General features: G+C 35.7%; 1 protein-coding gene across 2 annotated transcripts; it reads right to left on the bottom strand.

The window, feature by feature from the left end:
- Positions 1-2,920: 2,920 nt before the first annotated feature.
- LOC140162553 (sulfotransferase 1C4-like) lies at positions 2,921-23,568 on the bottom strand. Of its 2 annotated transcripts, XM_072185808.1 has the most exons (9): positions 23,132-23,567; positions 17,879-17,941; positions 16,804-16,838; positions 14,337-14,510; positions 12,784-12,908; positions 10,830-11,064; positions 9,473-9,567; positions 8,076-8,319; positions 2,921-4,863 (listed from the first exon to the last, which is right to left on the bottom strand). In XM_072185808.1, the coding sequence occupies exons 3-9, from the start codon at positions 16,829-16,831 to the stop codon at positions 4,757-4,759; spliced, it is 1,008 nt and encodes a 335-aa protein (XP_072041909.1). In that variant the 5' UTR covers positions 16,832-16,838; positions 17,879-17,941; positions 23,132-23,567; the 3' UTR covers positions 2,921-4,756. The 2 variants fall into 2 exon arrangements, with proteins under 2 accessions (XP_072041909.1, XP_072041910.1); XM_072185809.1 differs by lacking the exon at positions 17,879-17,941 and having other exon boundaries at positions 23,132-23,568.
- Positions 23,569-24,857: the final 1,289 nt, after the last annotated feature.

The raw sequence follows: 24,857 nt of genomic DNA, 5'->3' as shown, positions 1-24,857 counted from the left end.
ATAGCTTCAGTTGGGTAACCGATTATAAAGGAAACGAAAGGAAACAATGGTATGTGTGGCTTTGTTCACGAAATCAGACAATGGCGTGCTTTTTGTAAACCAGCATTCTTGAAAATGAGCAACGTAATGATTGTTGACTTAACACGGTTTGGAAATAATTTCTTCATATTTTTGGTGTTATCTGTCGTTTACATGTCCTTCCTAAAACACAAAAGTACGACCCTCTCCAAACACCTAAATTAGCTAAAAATTTAGGACATGTTACAAAACTATATTGTCTAGAATTTTAGAAGAGTACTTTTAATATTGGCCGGTTATTTTTCACACAGCGACGTTAACTAGGCAATGTACTATTACCTATAACATTAACTAAAACACCAAAGTACGAATATTTCCAAACATCTAAATTAGCTAAAAATGTAGGACATGTTAAAAACTATATTTTCTAGAACTTTAGAAGAGTACTTTTAATATTGGCCGGTTATTTTTCACACAGCGACGTTAACTAGTCATATCCCCATACTTTTAACGTAGGGCTATTTGTAGAGGTCACGCGTCAATGGGAAAGAGCACTGTGTATTGTGTATAGGAAAACGGACAGTAACTGCAGTATGTGACTTGTAGAATCAAAAGCACAAACTGACACGGGACTACTACTGAAAAATAGCTTTGTGGTATTTTTTAATAAAATATCTGATAAAAGGGGGTAACAAGTTTACTCCCACCAGTCACGAGTCGCAAACGACAATTCAAATAAAGTTCGGTAGTAAGTGCCTGGATGTACGCCTCTAATACTGACATTAGTAATCTTGCAGTTGCACAGCTAGTGCATGCAGGAATAACTCATAGAATCTCATTCACCAAGCTCATAGAATCTCTTTCTCCCACCCGTCGGTAAGCAACGTAGGGCCTGCGTTCAAGCGAAGTTTCGTGTATACTGACATTCGCATTTATTTCAGGTTTCGACACATGTAGCCTCACAAAGCATAATTTACACAGGTCCTACGTATAGTTTCTCACATAAATTTGTGAACCGTTGTTCACTTTAGAAAATTTGCGCTTCGTTGCTTCGTTCGTTTCGGTATTTCGGAGACATCATGTCGAGTCATAAAAGTCTTACAAGGCTGCTGGTAGAACAACATAAACAAGCGAGTTTGCCAAAACGCACACTTCAGCAATTTACTGGGGACCCACTTCAGTATACTACATTCATAAGAGCTTTTGAATTTATAACTGAAAATAAAAGCAAAAGCAATAGAGACCGTCTGTACTATCTAGAACAGTACACAAGAGGTGAAGCCAACAGTTTGGTGAAAAGTTGTATTCACATGGATGATGAGGTTGGTTACCTGGAAGCGAAAAGGTTGTTGGAAAGGAAATATGGTAACAAGCACAAGATCACAGAGGTTTTCTTAGCCAAGATGTGAAAGGTGATAGTTCAGGGCTACAAGATTTGTCATTATTTTTGTTGGAATGCAAAAATACCATGACCAGCCTGGGCTATACTAATCAGTTGCAAAGTAGAGCAAATATTAGAATGTTGATGATGAAGTTACCATATAGTATGAGAGACAGATGGAGGAGACAAGTAGATTATTATAGAAGAAGAAAGAAACAGTGTGGTAACATTTGAAGACTTCACCTCCTTCTTAGAAAAACAGGCTAGAATCGCAGCAAATGCTGCCTACGGTAGAAGTGTGACGGAGAATACATGGGGGGGGGGGGTCAGATGGTTTTTAGTTATTGAAAGGGGGGGTCAGATGGTTTTGCATCTCAAAAACCCTGGAGCTTCCGGGGACTTCGCCCCCTGGACCCCCATCTGGAACATTGCCCCTGGACCCCTGACCATTAGATGTGCGCTTTGCATGGCGGCCGACACTTTGGTCCTAGTCCGGACTTAAGTTGGGCCTCACCTGTTTTTCCCCTGCCACGGTGTGAATTGACATACATTTGCACCAAAAGTAAGTAATTTATTATAACATAATGGGTCATTGGGTAAAACATTTCAAAAAATGGAGAACAATTCTAGATTTTGCTTCTAATTTGCCAAATGTACAATACCAATATCATAATTATAATAATACTAATTTAGAAATTCACCCTTTCAGAAATTATATTATGGTTGTGTGATGGACAAATGTTCCGGACAAATGTGCAGACACACAAACCACAGCCACCCTAGCCCTATGAATGGGGTGTACATGTCTGTGTGCATGTTTTCTCTCTTTCAAGAGTTAAATGAATTAGAGAGTTCCATGAAAGAAATTTTAAATATTTTTATATGGTCAAAATATTAATTAGAATATGTATAATTATCAATTATTTCATTAACGATAACAGTAATGATTCTGGGAAGTGACAGATATATCTAAATAATTTTGTGGATATGTTCGATATTATGACAACAAATTTTGAATCAAATTTGAGATCTATTTTGACATTTTTAGATAATCATTTCACATTTTACATGGATCTAATTGGACCTTCTGTGTCCAAGTTTGAGCCAAACTGATTCTGTTTGTGTCCGAGTCCGGCAAAAAGTGGACTTGAGTCCGATCGATGCATCACCATAGGCGTAGATCCCCCCAATATTTTGCCAGGGGGATGCTCCATACAATCATCCCCCAATGTTGACGCTTGAATATATATATAGGTTTCTGACCACATATTTGCACATTTTAGCCCCACAAGTGCAAATTTCCGCGCGCTTCGCGCGCATTTATTCCACTTTTGCACCATATTTCATCAGTTTAGCATCAAAATATCAAAATTTTTCCCGCGCTTCACGCGCAAATGGCCCATAGACTTATTTTGTCGCCAAAAGGTGCTGGATTCACTATACTTCAAGAATTTTCCCAGCCCCACCCCCCCATGTCAAAAAGAAATCTACGCCACTGTACATCACTGAGTTATGGTAAGATGTCACAAACTACTTTTTATTCCTTTTAATATACTGATGAAGAAGATTTTGCAACTCATTCATTTTACACCAATTGAAAGGGGCTATGTACTGCAACCAGCAACAACATGTATGAGAAGTTGATGCATACTTATAATTTAAGAGATTGAAAATTAATAACTCAGCTTGATAGTTCATTAAACTCATTTGATTTTTTATATTCTGTATGATTGAATTAAATTACAACTTAAAAAATTAAATCAATTAGTTTTACAGCCATTTTAGCCTAATTATATAAAACTAATGAATTATAATAATTTTGACCCCAAGTTTCCAAACCTACCACTTGAAAGATTGTTCTTGGTGCAAAAAAACTATAGTCGTATGGATAATATGACCTGTGGTATTGAAGTGCATGTACATGTACTAGCTGGAGCACAGGGTGGCGGTTTGAACCAAAAACTGTGTACATGCATGTGAAATAAATAATATGTTAGAAAAATAGATAAAACAAGTTCAAATACCCTGTGGGGTTCTACCTAGTTGAAGGTTTATGAGGATGTGCCACGATTTTGGGGTCCTTTTCAGCGATTTTGGTATTATTTGATGGGTGGATATTCACCAATATTTGGAGAAAAGTGCCCAATTACTGCAATTAGGGTAAATGTAGGTGCTTTTTGTGAAAAATTGGTATACTGATAGCCCGGTGGCAAAAACAGTAAAGGCATAATTTTTCAGCCTGATATGTGGCAGTGACGTAATGCGTTGAGGCAGCTGATCCCTGCGCGCATCTATTGCGCGTCATTGCGCGTGTACATACGTCAGCGCGCTTTAAGTGTCCACTGGCTACTTGAAGCTGTGCCTATAAATGAAATTCACACTGACATCACTGCTACATGGTGATGAAAAATGGTAAAGAGGCGAGAAAGTCAGCATTCAAAGGTCTGTGTGGCACATCCCTGTAACCAAAATTACAAAGACCCCACTCCACAGTGACATCGCCCCGATATCTTCATGGTAGAATTCGCCATGGTAGGTTGAATCCACAGCCACCCATGGTCATTTTATTCGGACCTTATGAGATGCATAATTAGCGAAGTGACCTGACTAAGGCTACTGACAATAGACGGGGTAATTGATTTCTCGCTGTGTGAGTAAGCTTGTATACGACATTGCGGTCATTGGTTATACTGTCTCCACTTGAGTGAGTGCCGCTATAGCCTGCTGCACGCTGTAGTCCATACAGGACCAACGCAATATAAAGTTAAGAGTTTTGGTCAAATTTTGAGTTCAAAGCGCACGGCCAATTTTCAAAGCGCACGCTAACGACTATCATATCTGTTCAACACGTATTTTCAAGTGTATGAGACCACATCTGGTTTCTTGAGAAAAAATCATTTACGGGAGATATTCATCATTTTCTAACCCAGTATCCGAAGATGTTCGTCTGATATCAAAATCGTGCATAGCAATTCACGTGTATCGATCCCGTGTATTCATTTTAATGTCTCTGCTGCACCAAATAATTATTAGCCAGGCGATGTCGGTGTGCACTCCTCTGCAGCAATACTTTCTATTTTGGTTGGTGGGGGGTGGGGTCATATGATTTTCATGTAGCTCGGAGGGGGTATATGGTTTTTATTTTCGGAGAAGGGGGGTTATATAGTTTTCGGCAGCGACTTTCTGTCTGCTAAAACAAAGAGAATTGATATTTCCTTCTTTACGTTGTCAATGTTTTGTTTGTGGATATAGTTTACAGCAGGCAGGCAAAAATTCATTACAAACATTGCGTGACCTTAAAGTTTATATGGAGCTCGTGATGTTCAGGTATACCCGGAGCTCGTGACCTGAATGGGATCAGTACTCAAATGCAAGTCCACTCCCAGCTAGTTTTTCATGTACAAAGGTGTCAAAGGCTTCGTTCTGTGCCACAGTAAAATGATTTCTCCAGTCACCTACTTTGCCTGTGTAAAGATAAAAAGTAAATGATAATAATAATGGAGATCATGATGTTTATCATGATCTTTAATAATTAGGGGTACAAACGTCGACATTTGTCTATGGCATAAATAAACTACAATAAAAGGTCAAATCAATGTCAATTCGTCGTCCGTATTCCATAGTGGCGTATAGTGGGGCGCCGCGAATAAACAACTTTTCGAGAAAATCGGGTTTGAAGAAATGCCAATTTAAAATCGAGTTGTGTAAATCAGACATTCATTATATTTTGTAAATGATGTGAAATTTCTGTAGTAAACTAAATAGATTTTATTGTTATATATTTTCAAAAGAAATAAATACATACTATTTCTGGCAAACTGACAATAAAACTATACGTCACTATGGAAAACGAACAAAACGCAATACCCTAACCTTACGTTGACCGTACTCCCAGACCTCGGTCGCCGTGTAATCCCTATGGCGTTACTTTCCGTCGTTCGTATTCCATAGTGGCGTATAGGTCCGATACGCGTACGCCACTATGGCATACGATGTTTTTCATTTTTGCCGATATTTCATAATTATAAAAATGTGTATAAAAAGTGGCGTATGGTCGATACGCCACTAAAGAAAAAAAAAAAAGTAACCTTAGAACTACACTCCACATTCAATTAAATAACTACTAATTAATTAGCTAATTATGACTGATGAGACTTAGAAAAATGAAAGAGAACATCATTAAAAACATATGTGCCAATTTTCAAAAAATGACCAAAAATCACTATACGCCACTATGGAATACAGCCGACGAATTGTTTTGTTATTATGTTAATCATTATAACACTTTTCAAGCATTTACACTTTGTGGTTGAGAACAGGCTGTTGATTTTCTTCCTATAGGTAAGTGCCACCAAGCACAAAAGTTAAGCCCATTGGTATTTATTTATGTTCTTGATGTCGAGTATATTATCTGCTTTCTTGTTTAAAAAAATGGTTACAATAAAATGTGTTTAAGGGCTCGGATAGCGGCATTTTTACGTATTTTTTTGTGGGACCTAGCTGAGAGCACATCATACATAATATCGAATTGCATTTTGAATCAGACTTGTAGTACCCGTACCCGTACTCGTACCCGTACTCGAGTCCCAATTTCCGTACCCGTACCCGTACCCATGGCTCCGGACCCGTACCCGTACTCATGCCCTATTTTGGCTTCGGACCCGTACCCGTACCCGTACTCATGGCCTGGGACCCATACCCGTACCCGTACTCATGGCCTGGGGCCCGGACCCGTACCCGTACTCATGGCCTGGGACCCGTACCCGTACCCGTACTCATGGCCCGGGACCCGTACCCGTACCCGTGGACACGGGTACCATGGGTACAGGTACCATACCATACAGTGCCTGCCTACATGCATGTAAGAAAGTGAGAGTAGATCTACTCTCACTTCTCACAAGCCTGTTAACTCCACTCATGCACTGAGTCCTCTGATCATAGGCATAATCAAAACAATAGGTTACATGGATGGGGTTGGGTGGGGAGTATTTCATGCATGGATCCAGATAGCAAGTGCCCTAAATTGTAGCCTGGTCCAGGGCCCTGAAAAAGGTAAATCTAGTCCTGGCTACACACTTCATATACATGTATGCTACACACAGGGTAGATACCTGCATTGCCATGATTGTGACAGCCTCCAGCCTGTGCACACTGTATGCCACTCATACATGTATACTACATGTAGCATTCACACTCTGACTGATACAGAAAAAAATAGCAAACTGAAAGTAAAACATTTCAAGAAATTGTTGTTTTGGTGAATTTCAAGTTATCATGTTTTGATATCATTATTATAGCATTATTTTATTCATCATTTTAATATTCCCCATCCAAATACACTCCCCTAGCACAAGTGCACACATAAAAACTACATTTTCCCACCACATGCAATGACATGTACTTGGGCAGTGTGTGCATTTGAGTCAAATGATACAGAGTTCCTTTGCCATGCCATGTTTACAGAAATTTATGATTTATTGGAGCTTATAGGCAAAATATTAATAATTATCCAGATGTGCATAATTAATGATGATAATTATATTAAGCTAATGGATAATCTGGTGGATGTGTGCTGGGATGTGTGGATGTGCATGAAAGGCTTGATGTTTTGAGGTGAATAATAACTTAAATGCTATATCACTGCTAAATGTATGTTGATATTAGTATTGTACAGTCTGTGTGTCAATACACAGACCATAGTATACATGATTTTTGCATCCCAAAATATTTAAGCTAGATTCACTAAGACCATCACCAATCTCTTTTTGTACTTGATTAATTCCACAAAACCAGTTCTACAATTGTCTGTATTATGGAAGTACTTCTTAGCAAATAGAAATGTCTCAGCAACTCATCATGGCACACACAACAAATGAAAATGTTGTATATGCTTATAAATGACAAAATTAATTTCTCTAATTCTGTTGGTGCGAAATGTAGTTTAATTCATTTGTTGTGGTATAAATGACATCAAAGAGTGTATTTACAGCAAGGTATAAATTAATGTCAATAATCAATAACAATAGCTTTGTTTATACCCATGTACCCGTAATGGGACTCATGCAATGTTTCTAGTCCCAATATCTGTACCCGTACCCATGGCCCGTACCCGTACCCATACTGGGACCCGTACCCGTACTCGAGTCCCAATTTCCGTACCCGTACCCGTACCCGTACTCATGGCTCCGGACCCGTACCCGTACCCGCACCCTATTTTGGGTTCGGACCCGTACCCGTACCCGTACTCATGGTTTCGGACCCGTACCCGTACCCATGGCCTGGGACCCGTACCCGTACCCATGGTCTGGGACCCGTACCCATACCCGTACTCATGCTCGGACCCGTACCCGTACCCGTACTCATGACGGGTCCCAATACTACAAGTCTGTTTTGAATACACGGAATGTCCTTCTGGTATCAAATTTTTTTTTATTTTTTGAATCACGAAAAGTGTAAGTAATTTTAAACCACGCCATGTAAGAGTTTAAATACTTTAAAAAACGTGATTGTAAACATTTATTAATTACTTTTTAACTTTTCCTCTTTAAATAGCGTCATTTTAACTTCGGGAATAAGAGTGTACGGTTTCGCAAGGGTAGCTAACAACTGTCGATTCGATTGAGATTGACATTCTTATTATTCTGGATAGCAGCTAGAAAATAACATTGCAACACACCTTTCCTCATAAATGAAGTCCGCTCTTCTTGAGGTTCCTCAAGGGTAACATCATCATTGGAGGCCCTGTCCTTCTTTTGTTTATGCATATGCTTATGAGTGATATCAAACATTTTATCAGGATTGGTCATGGGGTTTTTCTTCATATTTGCAAACGTGCAGTGATCAACAATATCGTTGATGACGATGTCGGATAATGTATAACCCAAGAAATTGGCTACTTTCTCCACAACTGCTTTTAGATCCTGTTCATAAAACAAATGCAGAAAAAATGTTGACAATCTGCGCAGAGCAAGTTTGGCCAATACATCGATGTCATCTTCAGAATTGAATACATGCTCGTTGCAAAGAATATGCGGTGGCGATACCAGAATGGGTTAGGGATCCACAATATGCCAAAATGTTGTGGACATTTTCCTAATTTCTTAGGGAGGACAGTTTTTATGGTCTACTTAGCTCAGCAATGCTTTGCTGTCTTCGATAGCGCATTGTATCGGAGAGGTATCTGGCTTTACCAGAGCCCAAACCCATAAAAGCCTATAGCAAACTCTGTCAGGCTCCGCTCAATTGTACACAGCGCTCCGATATCACGCTTTGACCAAATATCGATTGAATCTATTTTACGACCATGCTTGAATTAACAACCCCTTGAAACCTAATTGCACTATTGCCTTTCTATTGACCGCAAAACACGACCCCAGACATGCTTATTTAATGACCACTTGAGTAGTTGATAAGTGGGTCGTTATGTACTTACTGAACACAAAGGAAATTGATTATGGTTTTACCATCGACCGTAGTTTTAATCCTGCTGCTCTGCTGAACGCTCCGATAGATATCAGCAAACTCGTATACTGTTTGCTTGTTCCTATCGAACGCTCTAGCGTACATGAACCATTATCGAAGACAGCAAAGCATTGCTGAGCTTAGTAGACCATAAAAACTGTCCTCCCTTATTATAACTGCTATTGCTCTGCATGTGTACAGAAAGTTTATCACATATTATAAGTTAATCATTCATCACACAAGTTGACCTAAAATATCTCTCATATCTGAACCTAAACCTGAGTGTGCATTATTCAATCTTTTCTAAAGCCCATAGCTTGGCTGGTCTCTATTATAATGAAATCACACTAGCTTATGCAAATGAATATAGCATTCATAATTTGGATCTAAAATAAGGATGACTTCTTTGCCTTACTGTACTTTGGTTAGACTCCTCCTGTACAAGTTCACATGGTCTTGATGTAATTCACATTTTCGGTAAATCCCATAAGCCTTTGCAATTTACCCATACATACGCACATCACCGACCATCGTTTGCGTTGCGTATCGGCTTGACATAAGGTACGAACGCAAAGGCTTATGGGATTTACCAAAAAGGTTATGATGATTTACCCTTTTCATGTCTTCAAATTTCAAAAAGAGAACATTTGGTTCATGTCGTAGATTCCAGTAGAATAGATAATGCTCCCACCATGGTCCAAAGGAGACTGCGGAGTACACAATTATATTATATACATGAGAAAAACAATAAAATTTAGTAATGGTTTTTGGTGCCATTTGGATTAGACAAGACGGGAATCGCTGAACTCGATTTTAGTGCCTCACTTTGCAAATATAAACATCCCCATGGAGTTCTTCAGCAGTGTGCTTCGACTATATTTATAAATACGTATTTATAACTACGCACGTGACCACCTCCGCGCTGCCACAACAGCTTGTAGACAGTAAGTCTCAAATTAATCTTCTACACATTGAGTGGTCTTTCTGTACATTTGAATGCAAATATTGCAAAGGTGTTAAAAACACGAGACTACTCTGCAGCAAAATTGTCTATTTTGGTCAACTTTGTGATTATATTGTAAACGTTTCCGTCCATAAATATATAGTCGGCAAATACTTTTAAAATGTTGTTTTTGATAACATATTACAAAATCGGAATCCCGCCATTCTCTTGTTTGGGCTGACGGCACATAGGGGAAATTGCCTTGTGAAACCAGTGTGCGCATGTGCAGTTCCCCTTTTTAGAGCTGGTTGCTATGCACGCGCTTGTGCAAAGGGAACAAAGGGGACAATGTTCCATGATGTCCGGCCGAGTGAATGTGTAATGATTTAATTTGCAATTCAATTTGGAGTGAAGATAGCTAAAGTTGCGTATAGTTTGGTAATGTTTCATACATGTTCAGGGGCCAAAACAAATCTTTCACAACCTTTCATGATGTTTTCACCCTGGAACATATGTGACTCCTCGCCACAACTGAGCCCGGATGTCGCCAGTGCCACTATTGAGATATGCTCCATCGAACGTAACAATAAACAATAGGAAAGAAAGGATTTATTGACTGTTTTATTGATTTTTCACTACTTAAATGTCAAGTACTATAGACATGATATATATCATTTTAAAGCTAATTTCAAGCAGAATATTTTGGTTGAATATCTCAAAAATGATGATTGGCGACATCCGGGCTCAGTTGTGGCGAGGAGTCACATATATTAAACATTATAAAACCCTAAGAACATATACACTTTAGTGTATAGATGTTGAGGGGCCAAGAGGACTTACGGTCTTCTTGCGCTCAGATCTTCATTTTGAGTCACATTTGACCCAAAATTCAGGTCAAATTTCAGGCATATGCATAGGCATGTGCTATATGCCGACACAAGACACACATATACCCGGACCCAAATCGTATATCTTTAAAGTGGGTTAGTCGGTGGGAAAATTAACACAATGGAATCATATACCTACTTTTGCCGGAGTAGAAATCATCAAAAAACTCATTCCATGACTTCGGTGTAGGTAATACTGGATTCATATAATGAAAGTGATAGTACGATACACACAGATCTTTTGGATTCCTGGCAACGTATACTAGCCTTGCCTTTTTCTTGAAGACGTCTGGTGGTAGCAAGTGCCCTTGAAGATGTGATTTGATAATTCTTGGGGACTTCATTTTATCGACGATTTCATATGTTTCAGGAAGCTGTTTTCAGAGTATAAAAGCGCTGCGTTAATGAAGAGACATATTATTTATCTAGTATCTTATATTATACAGCCAGCTGTAGCAGAGTGATGTCGCTGTAACAAATTGGCAATCAATGGTACCATTTCGGAGGGGTACTAAAGTTTGGTTAGGGTAGAGATGTGCCGCTGGTAATTTTAAAGTGGACCCATTAATATACCAAGTTTTCAAGAAATTTGAGCCATCGATAAATAAAAATTTAAAAATCTCGGCTAAAATTTAACACAAAATTGTAACATTTTTCACCCCAAAGTTTTGGAGAAATTTTAAAATGTTCGGCTAGAGTGATATATTTTCCGAAAATATTTTAAAAGACCCATCTATATACCAAATTTGGCCTAGTAAATGCTACCCATGTTTGCGGCACGTCCCCGTATGGTCATTTGTACTGATGACCCGTATGGTCATTTGGACCCGGTATCAAATTTACATAACGCGTTCATGTTCTTTAGTCTATGATGTACGAAGAGACGTTAATGCTCTGCGTTTCAACGGGAAAAGTTCAAGTTTTGAAATATTAAAATATCAAGAGCTATCTTAAGAACTACTGAACCAATACTAGGCTTGTTTGTACTCATTTTAATGAATCTTTCATACTGATTCCAAATATGGTCATGAAAATTTACATTTCTGAAATTTTTAAATTTTTTTGAAACATGACGTCTGCAGTCGACACCCTCGTGAAGAGAATTAATTATGTATGTGTGGACAGCTGGCATATTTTCGCGGACGTGGTATTTGTGAATACATCAACTTATTTAATGAAAGCGTAGTTCATTGTGTCCCAAAAATTAATATCACAAAGACGCAACGCAGTCAATACTCAGGTCACGCTCAGCGCGTGATTTGACCTCGATTTGTTTTCCATGGAGTCATTCGGGTTTTGAATAAGATCGAAAAGGGGTTACACATAATTGCATTTGCCGAAATACCAAATAGGTTGAAATAAACTTATATTTCGGTAGAATAAGAAGGACCACTGCGTCCATTATCATAATGTTATTCAAAAGATGCAAACTAGTCATTTTAATTCTGCCTCAGATTATAGTTACTGAATGATTAATCCTAGAACTACGAAGGGGGGGGGGGGTTCTACCAACCCATCTCCAGACTTTTTATCCGTCATAAAAAAACCCGCACGCATTTAAGTAGGACCGGCCATCAAAGATAACAATAGAGGGGTATGGGTGGGTTTTGGTGGTGTTTGTTTTTGTTAAGGCCACCATTGGTTTCTACAGTAAAATCAATGATTTTCATTTCGCTATATTGTAAAATTGCTCCTAGAGCTAGACCTTTTTCTTGTTAGTCAGGTGAAAATAGTAATTTCCTTTTATATTAATGAGAATATTTTGGTGAAAATTGCATTTTTGTAGAACTAGCCGAAAATGTATTTTGCTGTACACTCCATATAATGTCTCTGTACACTAGCCAGAATTTCCCAGATTTACATGAGGCCTTCACATTATGACGACATAGCGACATTCTGTGGGGAATGTTTGTACTTATTTTGGTATCACTGGATAGAGGAGACCCAAAGATATACGTTGGTACCAAATATAACGGTATATGACGTTTTCAATTGAAAATTAAGGGGTTGCAACAATCTCCCTCTTCGTAGTTCGTGTTACAAATTATGGCTCAGTATTTCTAGGGTTAATGAATGAAATAACAAGAACGTACATCTTTCACCCCAAAGAATCTACCTTCAATGAATGGTACACGGAAGAGCGTATGAGACTTGTTGAGTTTCTCCAGATCTCCTTCGTTTGCGACGGCTGAGACTACTTCTTGTGTCCAAGTCGTTCCTGTTTTGCAAAAATCAATTTACAATATTGAAATCATAAACAGAAGAAAATTATAAGCTTTCATAAAGTATTTTGACCAAATGAATATTATGTACAAACAAATGTATACATGTGTTCTATTTTGCTAATAAATATTCTCTTTTGCTGTTAGCCAAATCAGGAAAAGAATTTTTTAACATAAACATAATACTGACAAATCCCATTATGATAATATTAATATACGAATTATAAAAAGCCCTTTGTATTGTATTATACTGATCGTAGAGGGCGACGTGTACTACAATGATGGCACTGTTATGGGCGTTACGTCTGCTCGGCAAATCATAGAGGACTTATGAGTTGTCTAGGAACGCTTTGAAGCAATCTTGGATTCGGCAGTAAGCAAAACGCACGACGATGAGCACTTTTAACACTAATCTAACCAATCTATACTGCGCCAATAAAGTATCCTTACACTTGGAAAAATAATCACAATTTCCAAACTGAACAATATTTGAGTAAATTTGTTTTTTAATCTCATCCTGCACATTATGACACCATATTGAATCCAATGTGACTTCAACATGTTCAAGAAGGAACATTACAAGCAATTTCTATTCAATTGTACCTTTACTTCTTGAGGTCACATTGGATTCAAAATGGTGGTGTCATAATGTGCAGGATTAGTGCATCTATTGAAAAAACAAATTTACCCCAATATTGTTCAGTTTTGAAATTGTGATTATTTTTCCAAGTGTAAGGATACTTTATTGGCGCAGTATATATACTATAATACGCTGTGTCTGTGAGTCTGTCTGTCCGCCCTTATTCTCGGAACTGACAGGTCGCATATCCCTCAAACTTGGTGGGTCAGTGTGACTTGCAGACCAAGTTTGCATTTGTTAGTGGACGACTACCCAGGAACCCCAATCTTTCTCCTCATAGGGTGCCATAGCCATAGTCTGTGAACAATTGAAACTTACTACAACCTCCACCAAGCATCCAAACAGGAATACATTTTTTAGCTTTTTCAAACTGCGAAAGCCGGGTGACCGCCTAGTGAACCATAATCAAGAGAATCTAATTTATATACCGTAAAACCTCGTCTACAAGCATATAGAGTGCTTCTGAGAAAAGCTAAATTAATCCAGGTGCCATTATGGAATTTGAGGAAATAAATTACAGATCCAAGCATATACAAACAAGAATTATTGTAAGACCAATCTATTGTATTGTCAAATTTACGCATGTATCGTATTAATTTAGCCTTCATCAAAAACACTATATGCTTGTAGACGATGTTTTACGGTAATAGAAGAGAGAAGGTCAAGGTTGTTTAAAAGAAGAAAAAGACACAGGATTAAAGACGGAGGAGAAAAGAAAGTGGAAGATGAAGTAAAACGTGGAGGCGAATAAGAACGTAGCAAAGAAGAGGATTTGTTTGCTTACCTGCTTTGAGATACGAAACCACAAATATATCATCTGACCGAGCTTCCCACGTTTCCATAGCTTTTAGCACCGACGGCTTACATACGGTCAGTGGAAACATTACCCCTTTATACTCGTACATTTCTACTTCTTCCTCTCGCAAATCGAGCCCGAGCTGTTCAAGCAGCTCTTTAACTGTGAAGACATAATAAACATGCGAGATAGACAATAATATAAACTAGAGCAACTGTGCCCTTTGCAAGGGCACGAGGTAAGTTAGGCGGATGACTGTGACGATCTGATCAAGCAGCAACACTGTGCTGGATAGTGTTAATTTTAATACGATTGTTTTCATTAATTGCCGTTTTAATAAACCTCAATCGTGGAAAGCTGGCATTTTGAAAACTTGACCTTTGACCTCTGTATGACCCCCTTAATGACCTGAAATGAATTTTAAAATATTTAAAACATGTTAAGAATGTCATAAGGATCATTGCATTTATATTTCAGCTCAATTGAAGCATTTTGAAAACTTGACCTTTGACCCCTTTATGGCCCCTTAATGACCTTACATGAATTTTAAAATATTTTAAAAATGTTTAAAATGTCATAAGGATCATTGCATTTAAATTTCAGCTCAATTGGAGCATTTTGAAAAACTTGACCTTTGACCCCTTTATGGCCCCTTAATGACCTTAAATAAATTTCAAAATATTTTAAACATGTTTAGAATGTCATGAGGATCATTGCATTTAAATTTCAGCTCAATCGGAGTATTTTCGGTTAAAATGACCTTTTCTGCCCCTGTGACCCCTTGGATGACCTCTGACGTTAAACAACCCATAACTTTTGTAGCCAGGTACCCAATACTGCTTGTGACTGAGTTTGGTCGAAATCCAATCAAGGATGTGGAAGTAGTAGCAAATTGTGAGAAGAAGAAAGAAAGAAACGGCAAGAAAGAAATAAGTTAGGCTGCACGCCTAACTTAATTAGGCTGCACGCCTAACTTAAGTAACGGGATGTGAGTACACGGCGTCAATGTTAAATTCACATCAATCTTAATTGCCACTTTGTCTATTATCGCACAGATCTCTTGTATTTTGTCCACAATACTTGTTATAGACAGTGAAGGCACCAGGAATTTCTTTTTTGGGGGGGCATGGAGGGCAAAGTGAATTTCAGGGGGAATCGACAAATTTTGCGCAAAATTGCTGCAAAAAGTGCAAATCTACGTAACTTTGGGTGTTTTGCCTCAAAAGTGGGGGAGGGGGAAAAGTGGGGGGGAGGGCAAGAAAAATATATTGGGGAGAGGGTAAATATCCCCTTGTCCCCCGTAGCGCCGCCACTGGTTAGAGGCATGAGAGGCCTAATCACTTGCATTGAAACAGCTTTTAATAAAACAGTTTAAAATCTGTTTTATTGGATAGCGATCAAGGTTAAACTTAATATTAGCCACGTAAGAGGGCAGGGCTTGTACAATGAGGGAAATTAAGGGTTAAATATGAAGTAAAACACTAAATAAAACACTCACTTAAGGGATCTGGAATGAGCGTTTTAAGCGTTTTGACAGTATTTTTTGTGGGACATGAGAGCACATCAGACATATCGAATTGTATTCTGAATACGAAGAATGTCTTTCTGAGATCAAATAATTTTCATTTTTGAAATTATATATAACAAATTTTATGACAAATTATTACAATTTGATATTTTTCACATTTTTGATATATAACAGTCCTCGAAGTAAATTTTATAAATCTAATGATATATTCTTAAAGTGTATGTAGCTGGGAGGAAAAGCCGACGATCAATTGAAAATTTTGACCTTTCATATTGAAGATATGGATTTTTTCCCCAAAAGACCTAATTTTTGTGTGTTTTGGGAATAAAATCCATATACGAAAGGTCAAAATTTTCAATTGATCGTCGGCTTTTCATCCCACCTACATACACTTTAAGTATAAATCATCAGGTTTATAAAGTTTACTTCGAGTACTGTTAAATATCAAAAATATCAATTTTTAATCATTTGCCATAAAATGTGTATTACATTGCGAATTTAAAAAAAAATCAAAATTATTTGATATCAGAAGGACATTCTTCGTATTCAGAATGCCATTCGATATGTCTGATGTGCTCTAATGTCCCACAATAAATACTGTCCAAACGTTCATACCCCATCCCTTAATGTATACAGTAAATCAAGGTCGAATCCGGCAAGTTCCTCTCAACAAGGCACCCGGACCACCAGGCCCGAGGTCGACAAGCTCCTATAGTTGAGTTCTACGGTAGTTAAATCCAATTTAGAACAACCACGCAGGGTAAGAAAACAAGGTGGATCTTTCTAACCGTAGCCCTAACCCTAAATATTCCGTGTGCCTACGATATTCTAGAATGCAACATACTCGCCCAGACACGGTGTACACCGTTTGACATATGCATCGAACAGTATATACCGTGCACGGGTACATCGGACGGTTAAACTTACTTCTTTGAGATCCGAGGACTTCCTCCATTTTGTGTCTGTAAATGTAATAATAAGTGCGATTTAGGATAAAAGTTGTGATTTGATACGCTAATGCTTACTGCTACGCGAACACTAGGTTAATCCATTACATTACGCTACAAGCTACAGGCCGTTCTGGCTCTCAAAAGTATCCTTACCCTATGCTGAAATGACCAGTTTAACAGTTTGTCATACAGCTAAGGGCAATTGATCACCCAGATGGGAAATCAGTTACGCCAAATGGCCTTGTTAAGTCCAGCTTTCCGGAAATTGACCTTTCACCATGCTAGGAAGTTCATTTGTCACGATTCAGTTCAGATTTCAATATTTTTATGACTATTTCTTAACTTATTCTTAACTATTTCTTTACAATTTAAATAAAGAACATTAAGGAATGTCAAGAAATAGCCAAGAAAATGTCCGAATCTTGAATAAGTCTGAATAAATGAATTTCGTAGTGTTTGTCAATGTTGGAAGTCATTACCCTCCTCCTTTAGAGTGATGAGCGGAAGGTAGCATTGGCGTCTTTCAAATGCGTTGGAAATGGAGTTGTCCATTCATTTGAAAGAAATGTGATTATTTCAGTGGGATTATTTAGCGTGCTTCAGTGTGGTGAGTAGAATGACACTAATCACACTAATTCTCAGGTGGTGGTCGCATTGCATTCTCTAAATTCAGTAAATTTTCATTGTCAACCGTGTAATTGAATGGGATTATTTTGAAATTTTAAAACGCTTGAAATATCACAAACAAACAGGTCTATGTTAATAAATAATATAAATACAAGCTAAAACCGTTGGGGTTCGATAATGAACCCCACAAAACTAACCGAGTATATGGAAAATGCCATACGGCCGGGCGGTTTCACAGGTTACCGGCTCTATCATGCCACTCGCCGCCTGCTGATTCTCACAAATACAATTGAAATGATCAAATCTACAGTAGCGTTTCAGTGATCATTTAAGTGATCATTTCAGATTTCAGTAATTTTGTCGGTGCTTTTATAATTATTATCATTAATATAAATAGAAAAAATGTGTAATCAAGATCAGTTTACCTGCACTTGGTGTCGAACCGTTAAGTTTTAGTCTCGCATCACATTGGTTTGAAATGAATGGCGCTATAGTATTTGATGTAAACGGTCAGAGAGACAATACAATGGAAGAAAGCTCTTATTAAAGTAATTGTGATATACATGTAGTTATTTTTAACAAGGTAGGACACACTGTCACACACGAATACGTGAATTATGTGAATAATGAAGTCGAAGTTTGCACATTATGAACTTTGATACCTAGTATGATAGGGATTCTACCTTTGCCCTGTTCAAAAAAAATGTTTGATTGGCGTAACATAAAAATAATTAGGGAACGTCGCTCGGCAATATTTTTTTATTATTATTAATGTTATTTTACACACATATTTTAAGTTATATACTTCATTAATATATTCTTGTTCATTGATTGGTTAAAAGTGGATCACATGACCAAAAATAGTTCTACCATCAGTACTCCTATCCGTAAATAGTACATCTAAGCCGTAAATAGTATTTTCAATGTACCTGATGAACCGTAAATAGTACATCCTGCCGTAAATAGTACTTTTGACCATGCCTTCCGCGTGCGCGCATTCGATGCGGCGGAACAGTTCACGCACGCGAAACTGCCATAGCGTCATTTCACGCTGCTGTAATTGGTTAGCCCGATTTTAGCCTATTCGATTGTTTTTGAAGGGCAAAATATAGGTTGTGCTTAATTGGTCGTGCTGTTCACTCAGGATAGAAGCTGGAGAGTCAAAACGTCAAATAATTTTCATTTAACCAATCAATGAACAAAGAACATATTAATGAAGTATATAAAACAAATATATACTGCCTTTATTCGAAGTTCTGGTTAAAACTATGGTCCCTCGTTGAGATCAATTAATACTATTTTCCTTCTGGGCTGCGACCCTCAGGAAAATAGTACTATTGATCTCACTTCGGGCCCATAGTTTTAACCAGAACCTCTCATGGCAGTATATATTTGTATACTATAAATTGCGTATGATAAAGGCTTTTTTCTTAATTTTCATTTTTTTGTCGGGAAATTCGAAATTTGATGTCGGCATTCTTTATAAATCAAGAAAGGTTTAGATACCTTATTAAAGGGAGTCTCCAGCAATCATAACATTATGCCTTGTTAGAAAAATAATTATCAAGCACGAATCACATGGTTTTATTCAAAACAAACTCATATTGACCATAAAAACGAATAAAAACAGTGGGCTCTCAACACGCGATATTCTAAATTCCCGCGCCGAAATTATCTAAGTGCAATGACGTAATGGTTATTTGTGCTCAATTGTCGTCAACCTGTATTATATTACTGGGACGTCATTGCACTCGACAATTTCAGCGCCCGGGAATTTTGAATACCGCGTGTTGAGAGACGGATATTCTATTCGTTTTTATGGTCACTATGAGTTTGTTTTAAATAAAACCATGTGATTCATGGTTGATAATTATTTTTCTTTCATTTTTCTTTATTGACTAATTCATCGTTTTCTGATATGTTGTGGTTACCTTTATTCTATAAGCTGTATATTCATTCATTCATTCATTCATTCATTCATTCATTCATTCATTCATTCATTCATTCATTCATTACTTCATTCATTCATTCATTCATTCATTCATTCATTCATTCATTCATTCATTCATTCATTACTTCATTCATTCATTCATTCATTTTTACAAACGTAGCAACAACAGTATATCGTCTGTTTGGTGGATAGGTTTTAGTACAACGTTGCAACAGTGGTGCCAGTTATCAGGGGTTATCAGTAATGTGTGAAATTCAGGTATATCATTTGCATCTGACCTAGAATAACTTTTTCTAGATGCTCATTTTCAATTCTCATAATTTTCCTCATAATGCAATGAAAAACAAAAGAAATATATTTACATATCCTAATAAAACGAAGTCAAACGTAAGGATGACTTTTTAGATGCTTATTTTCAATTCTAATAATTTTCCTCATAATACAATGAAAAACAAAAGAAATATATTTACAGATTCTAAAGTCAAACATAAGAATAACTTTTTCTAGATGCTTATTTTCAATTCTTATAATTTTCCTCATAATACAATGAAAAACAAAAGAAATATATTTTTACTCTTTTTTAATTATTCTTATGTTTGACTTTGTTTTATTAGGGTTTGTAATGCTATTGCTTTTGTTTTTCATTGTATTATGAGGACAAATATTAGAAATGAAAACCTCATACTAAATTCCCCTAAATCGTGACATAGCTGTCGAAGTAAACTTTAAAAATCAATGATATGTACTAAAAGTCAAAAAGTGCAGGTCTATGTAGTTGGGATGAAAAGCTGTCCATCATATGAAAATTTAGATCTTTATACGAGAGGTTAAAAACAAAAGAAATATATTTACAAATCCGAATAAAATTATAAATAAAGTCAAACATAACAATAACTTTTTTCTAGATGCTTATTTTCAATTCTTATAATTTTCCTCATAATACAGTTAAAAACAAAAGAAATATGTTTACAAATCCTAATAAAATAAAGTCAAACCTAACAATAACTTTTTTCTAGATGCTTATTTTCAATTCTCATAATTTTTCTCATAATACAATGAAAAACAAAAGAAATATTTTTTATTCTTTTTTAATTATTTTTATGTTTGACTTTGTTTTATTAGGGTTTGTAAAGCTATTGCTTTTGTTTTTTATTATGAGGAAAATTGTGAAATTGAAAATAAGCATCTAGAAAAATTATTCGTATGTTTGACTTTGTTTTATAAGGGGTTGTAAATCTAAATTATCATAATTTTCCTCATAGTACAATGAATAACAAAAGAAATATATTTACATTCTCTAATAAAACAAAGTCAAACATAAGATTGACTTTTTTCTAGATACTTATTTTCAATTCTCATAATTTTCCTCATAATACAATGAAAAACAAAAGAAATATATTTACATATCCTAATAAAACAAAGTCAAACATAAGAATGACTTTTTTCTAGATGCTTATTTTCAATTCTCATAATTTTCCTCATAATACAATGAAAAACAAAAGAAATATATTTACATATCCTAATAAAACAAAGTCAAACATAAGAATAACTTTTTTCTTGATGCTTATTTTCAATTCTCACAATTTTCCTCATAATACAATAAAAAACAAAAGAAATGGATTTACAGATCCTAATAAAATAAAGTCAAACATAAGAATGACTTTTTTCGAGATGCTTATTTTCAATTCTAATCATTTTCCTCATAATAAAATGTAAAACAAAAGAAACAGATTTTCAAACCCTAATAAAACAAAGTCAAACATAAGAACAACTTTTCAAGATGCTCATTTTCAATTCTCATAATTTTCCTCATAATACAATGAAAACGAAAGAAATATATTTATAATCCTAATAAAACAAAGTCAAACGTAAGAATGACTTTTTAGATGCTTATTTTCAATTCTTATAATTTTCCTCATAATGCAATTAAAAACAAAAGAAATATATTTACAAATCCTAATAAAATAAAGTCAAACATAACAATAACTTTTTTCTAGATGCTTATTTTCAATTCTCATAATTTTTCTCATAATACAATGAAAAACAAAAGAAATATTTTTTATTCTTTTTTAATTATTTCTATGTTTGACTTTGTTTTATTAGGGTTTGTGAAGCTCTTGCTTTTGTTTTTCATTGTATTATGAGGAAAATTGTGAGAATTGAAAATAAGCATCTAGAAAGAAATTATTCGTATGTTTGACTTTGTTTTATAAGGGGTTGTAAATCTAAATTATCATAATTTTCCTCATAGTACAATGAATAACAAAAGAAATATATTTACATTCTCTAATAAAACAAAGTCAAACATAAGAATGACTTTTTTTCTGGATACTTATTTTCAATTCTCATAATTTTCCTCATAATACAATGAAAAACAAAAGAAATATATTTACATATCTAATAAAACAAAGTCAAACATAAGAATGACTTTTTTCTAGATGCTTATTTTCAATTCTCATAATTTTCCTCATAATACAATGAAAAACAAAAGAAATATTATTTACAGATCCTAATAAAACAAAGTCAAACAAAAGAATAACTTTTTCTAGATGCTCATTTTCAATTTTCATAATTTTCCTCATAATACAATGAAAACAAAAGAAATATATTTATATATCCTAATAAAACAAAGTCAAACATAAGAATGACTTTTTTAGATGCTTATTTTCAATTCTAATAATTTTCCTCATAATACAATTAAAAACAAAAGAAATATATTTACAAATCCTAATAAAATAAAGTCAAGCATAACAATAACTTTTTTCTAGATGCTTATTTTCAATTCTTATAATTTTCCTCATAATACAATGAAAAACAAAAGAAATATATTTTTACTCTTTTTTAATTATTCTTATGTTTGACTTTGTTTTATTAGGGTTTGTAATGCTATTGCTTTTGTTTTTCATTGTATTATGAGGACAAATATTAGAAATGAAAACCTCATACTAAATTCCCCCTAAATCGTGACATAGCTGTCGAAGTAAACTTTAAAAATCAATGATATGTACTAAAAGTCAAAAAGTGCAGGTCTATGTAGTTGGGATGAAAAGCTGTCCATCATATGAAAATTTAGATCTTTATACGAGAGGTTAAAATCTTCATATGATGGACAGCTTTTCATCACAGCTATAAACTTAAGTTTAATATAGGCCTACATAACATTAGATTTATTAAGTTTACTTCGAGGACTGTTAAATATCAAAAATATATTTTTTTAATAATTTGCCAAAATATTGTATTACATCGTGAATTAAAAAAGAAATAAAAATTATTCGATATCAAAAAGGTATTCGGTATTCCCCGTATGCTGTCCTCTCAAACGTCCCTATTCGAGCCCTTAATACGGTTTATTTTAATCATTTATTTCATTCATCAATATTTTTGTACATTGTAAATATATTTCTTTTGTTATTCATTGTACTATGAGGAAAATTATGATAATTTAGATTTACAACCCCTTATAAAACAAAGTCAAACATACGAATAATTTCTTTCTAGATGCTTATTTTCAATTCTCACAATTTTCCTCATAATACAATGAAAAACAAAATAATGATTATCTCTAGTCTCCTTCTTCAATTCAGTATTAAGCATAACCCAATCTACTTTGTTCATGAATACCAGAGTCTATAATACCTACCATGGTATAACGATATAGGCCTGCATGCTCATGAATACATGACTGTGTTATTTGCATTGGAAATAAAAAATAATGTGATATACTTACATGCACACAGACCTGTAATAAATATAAATTTACTTCGCATATTCAGCCCGCTATATGCTGTCTCCTGAGATAAAATGGAACCACACAACAACATGCATACAGGTGAATTTTTAAATCAAATCTAATACACTTAATGCTTGGTGCATATGTTCCGTTGCTTTGCGTATTTTCCAGGCTTTGCCTGCCATCTGTTCAATGCTTTTCATATCCTATTCTTATGCAAACAACGACGTCAACAGTACGGGGATTTCCTGACCTTTTCCTGTCCGCACATTATGGATATTGAATCAGGAGGGTGAAAGTGCATAGGAACAATGCCGGAAACTACGTCACGCTATTGTTCGACCTAGGCTACATATTTTTTAACGCATGCGTGTTCGTCAATACAGCTTTAGTCTCCTCTACCTTCGCAACACGGTACGTGGAGTGTCTGGAATCACACTGACGGCGGAGGAGAATACTAGCTGGTCAGACAGTTTAATTTTATCAAGCATATATATAATACCTGAACAATCACCGTCATTTGATCGATTTACTACAGAATATATTGTATATTCAAAATATAATTTTAATATTGTAAACCTGTTAACTTATATATTGGTGTACTAAAGTAAAAAGACACGTGAATAAAATCATGTCGAAGACAAATGGCCGCTAATTCGCCTATTGTCTAGACCTAGGACACATATTCCGAATAAGGGCAGCAGTCTAGGATGCTTATCCCTTCGTGTAGATCCCTGATTGAACACGTATTTACGGTATTTTATATGTTATGCATACAGAACTTAGGGGCTGTGCAATAATTATGAGCCCTGGGGGAGGGTAAAATTGGGGGGGGGGAAGAAATTGTTGGCGAGCCGAAAGGGGGGGGGGGCAGGCAATTTTTGGCAAGCCGAGGGGGGGGGGGCAAGCAATTTTGGCACACATTCATGGGGCGCCTTTTAAATAACACGCTTTAAAAAGGCTTAGGAAAACAGTACGGAAATGCTTTAATATGCAAATTTTCCTGATCGCTGCGCTCGCAACATATATCTAGACAATTTAAGGTTTGAAAATTGGGATCCCAAAAATTTGGCGTGGTCAAGGGGGGGGGGCAAAGATTTTTGGCGGGCCAAGGGGGGGGGGGCAAGCGATTTTGGTAGGCCGAGAGGGGGGGGGATTTTTGGGAAAGAGGGGGGGAATAATTATTGCACAGCCCTTTACAGATGTAGATTGAGCTTGACATTTTTATTTCATACGATATAGTTGCGTTTTTTTCACAAGTTTACAAATAGAAAAACTAATTAAAATTTAACCAAATCGTGGTGGGCCAATACATTCATATACGCTATGGTTTTAATCTTGGTATTTTTTTGCTCAAAACAGGAAGATACTTTAATATAGGCCTACCGTAAATATAATACAAATATTTATCAAAAACATACATTATCTAATAAAACAAAGTCAAACATAAGAATGACTTTTTTTCTAGATGCTTATTTTCAATTCTCATAATTTTCCTCATAATACAATGAAAAACAAAAGAAATATATTTACAGATCCTAATAAAACAAAGTCAAACATAAGAATGACTTTTCTAGATGCTCATTGTCAATTCTCATAATTTTCCTCATAATACAATGAAAAACAAAAGAAATATATTTACAGATTCTTATAAAACAAAGTCAAACATAAGAATAACTTTTTCTAGATGCTTATTTTCAATTCTCATAATTTTCCTCATAAT

Source organism: Amphiura filiformis, chromosome 10 (assembly GCF_039555335.1).
Source record: "Amphiura filiformis chromosome 10, Afil_fr2py, whole genome shotgun sequence".
NCBI lineage: Eukaryota > Metazoa > Echinodermata > Ophiuroidea > Amphilepidida > Amphiuridae > Amphiura > Amphiura filiformis.
The sequence above is the reverse complement of the archived record's forward strand: the minus strand, read 5'-3'. Positions and strand labels throughout refer to the sequence as shown.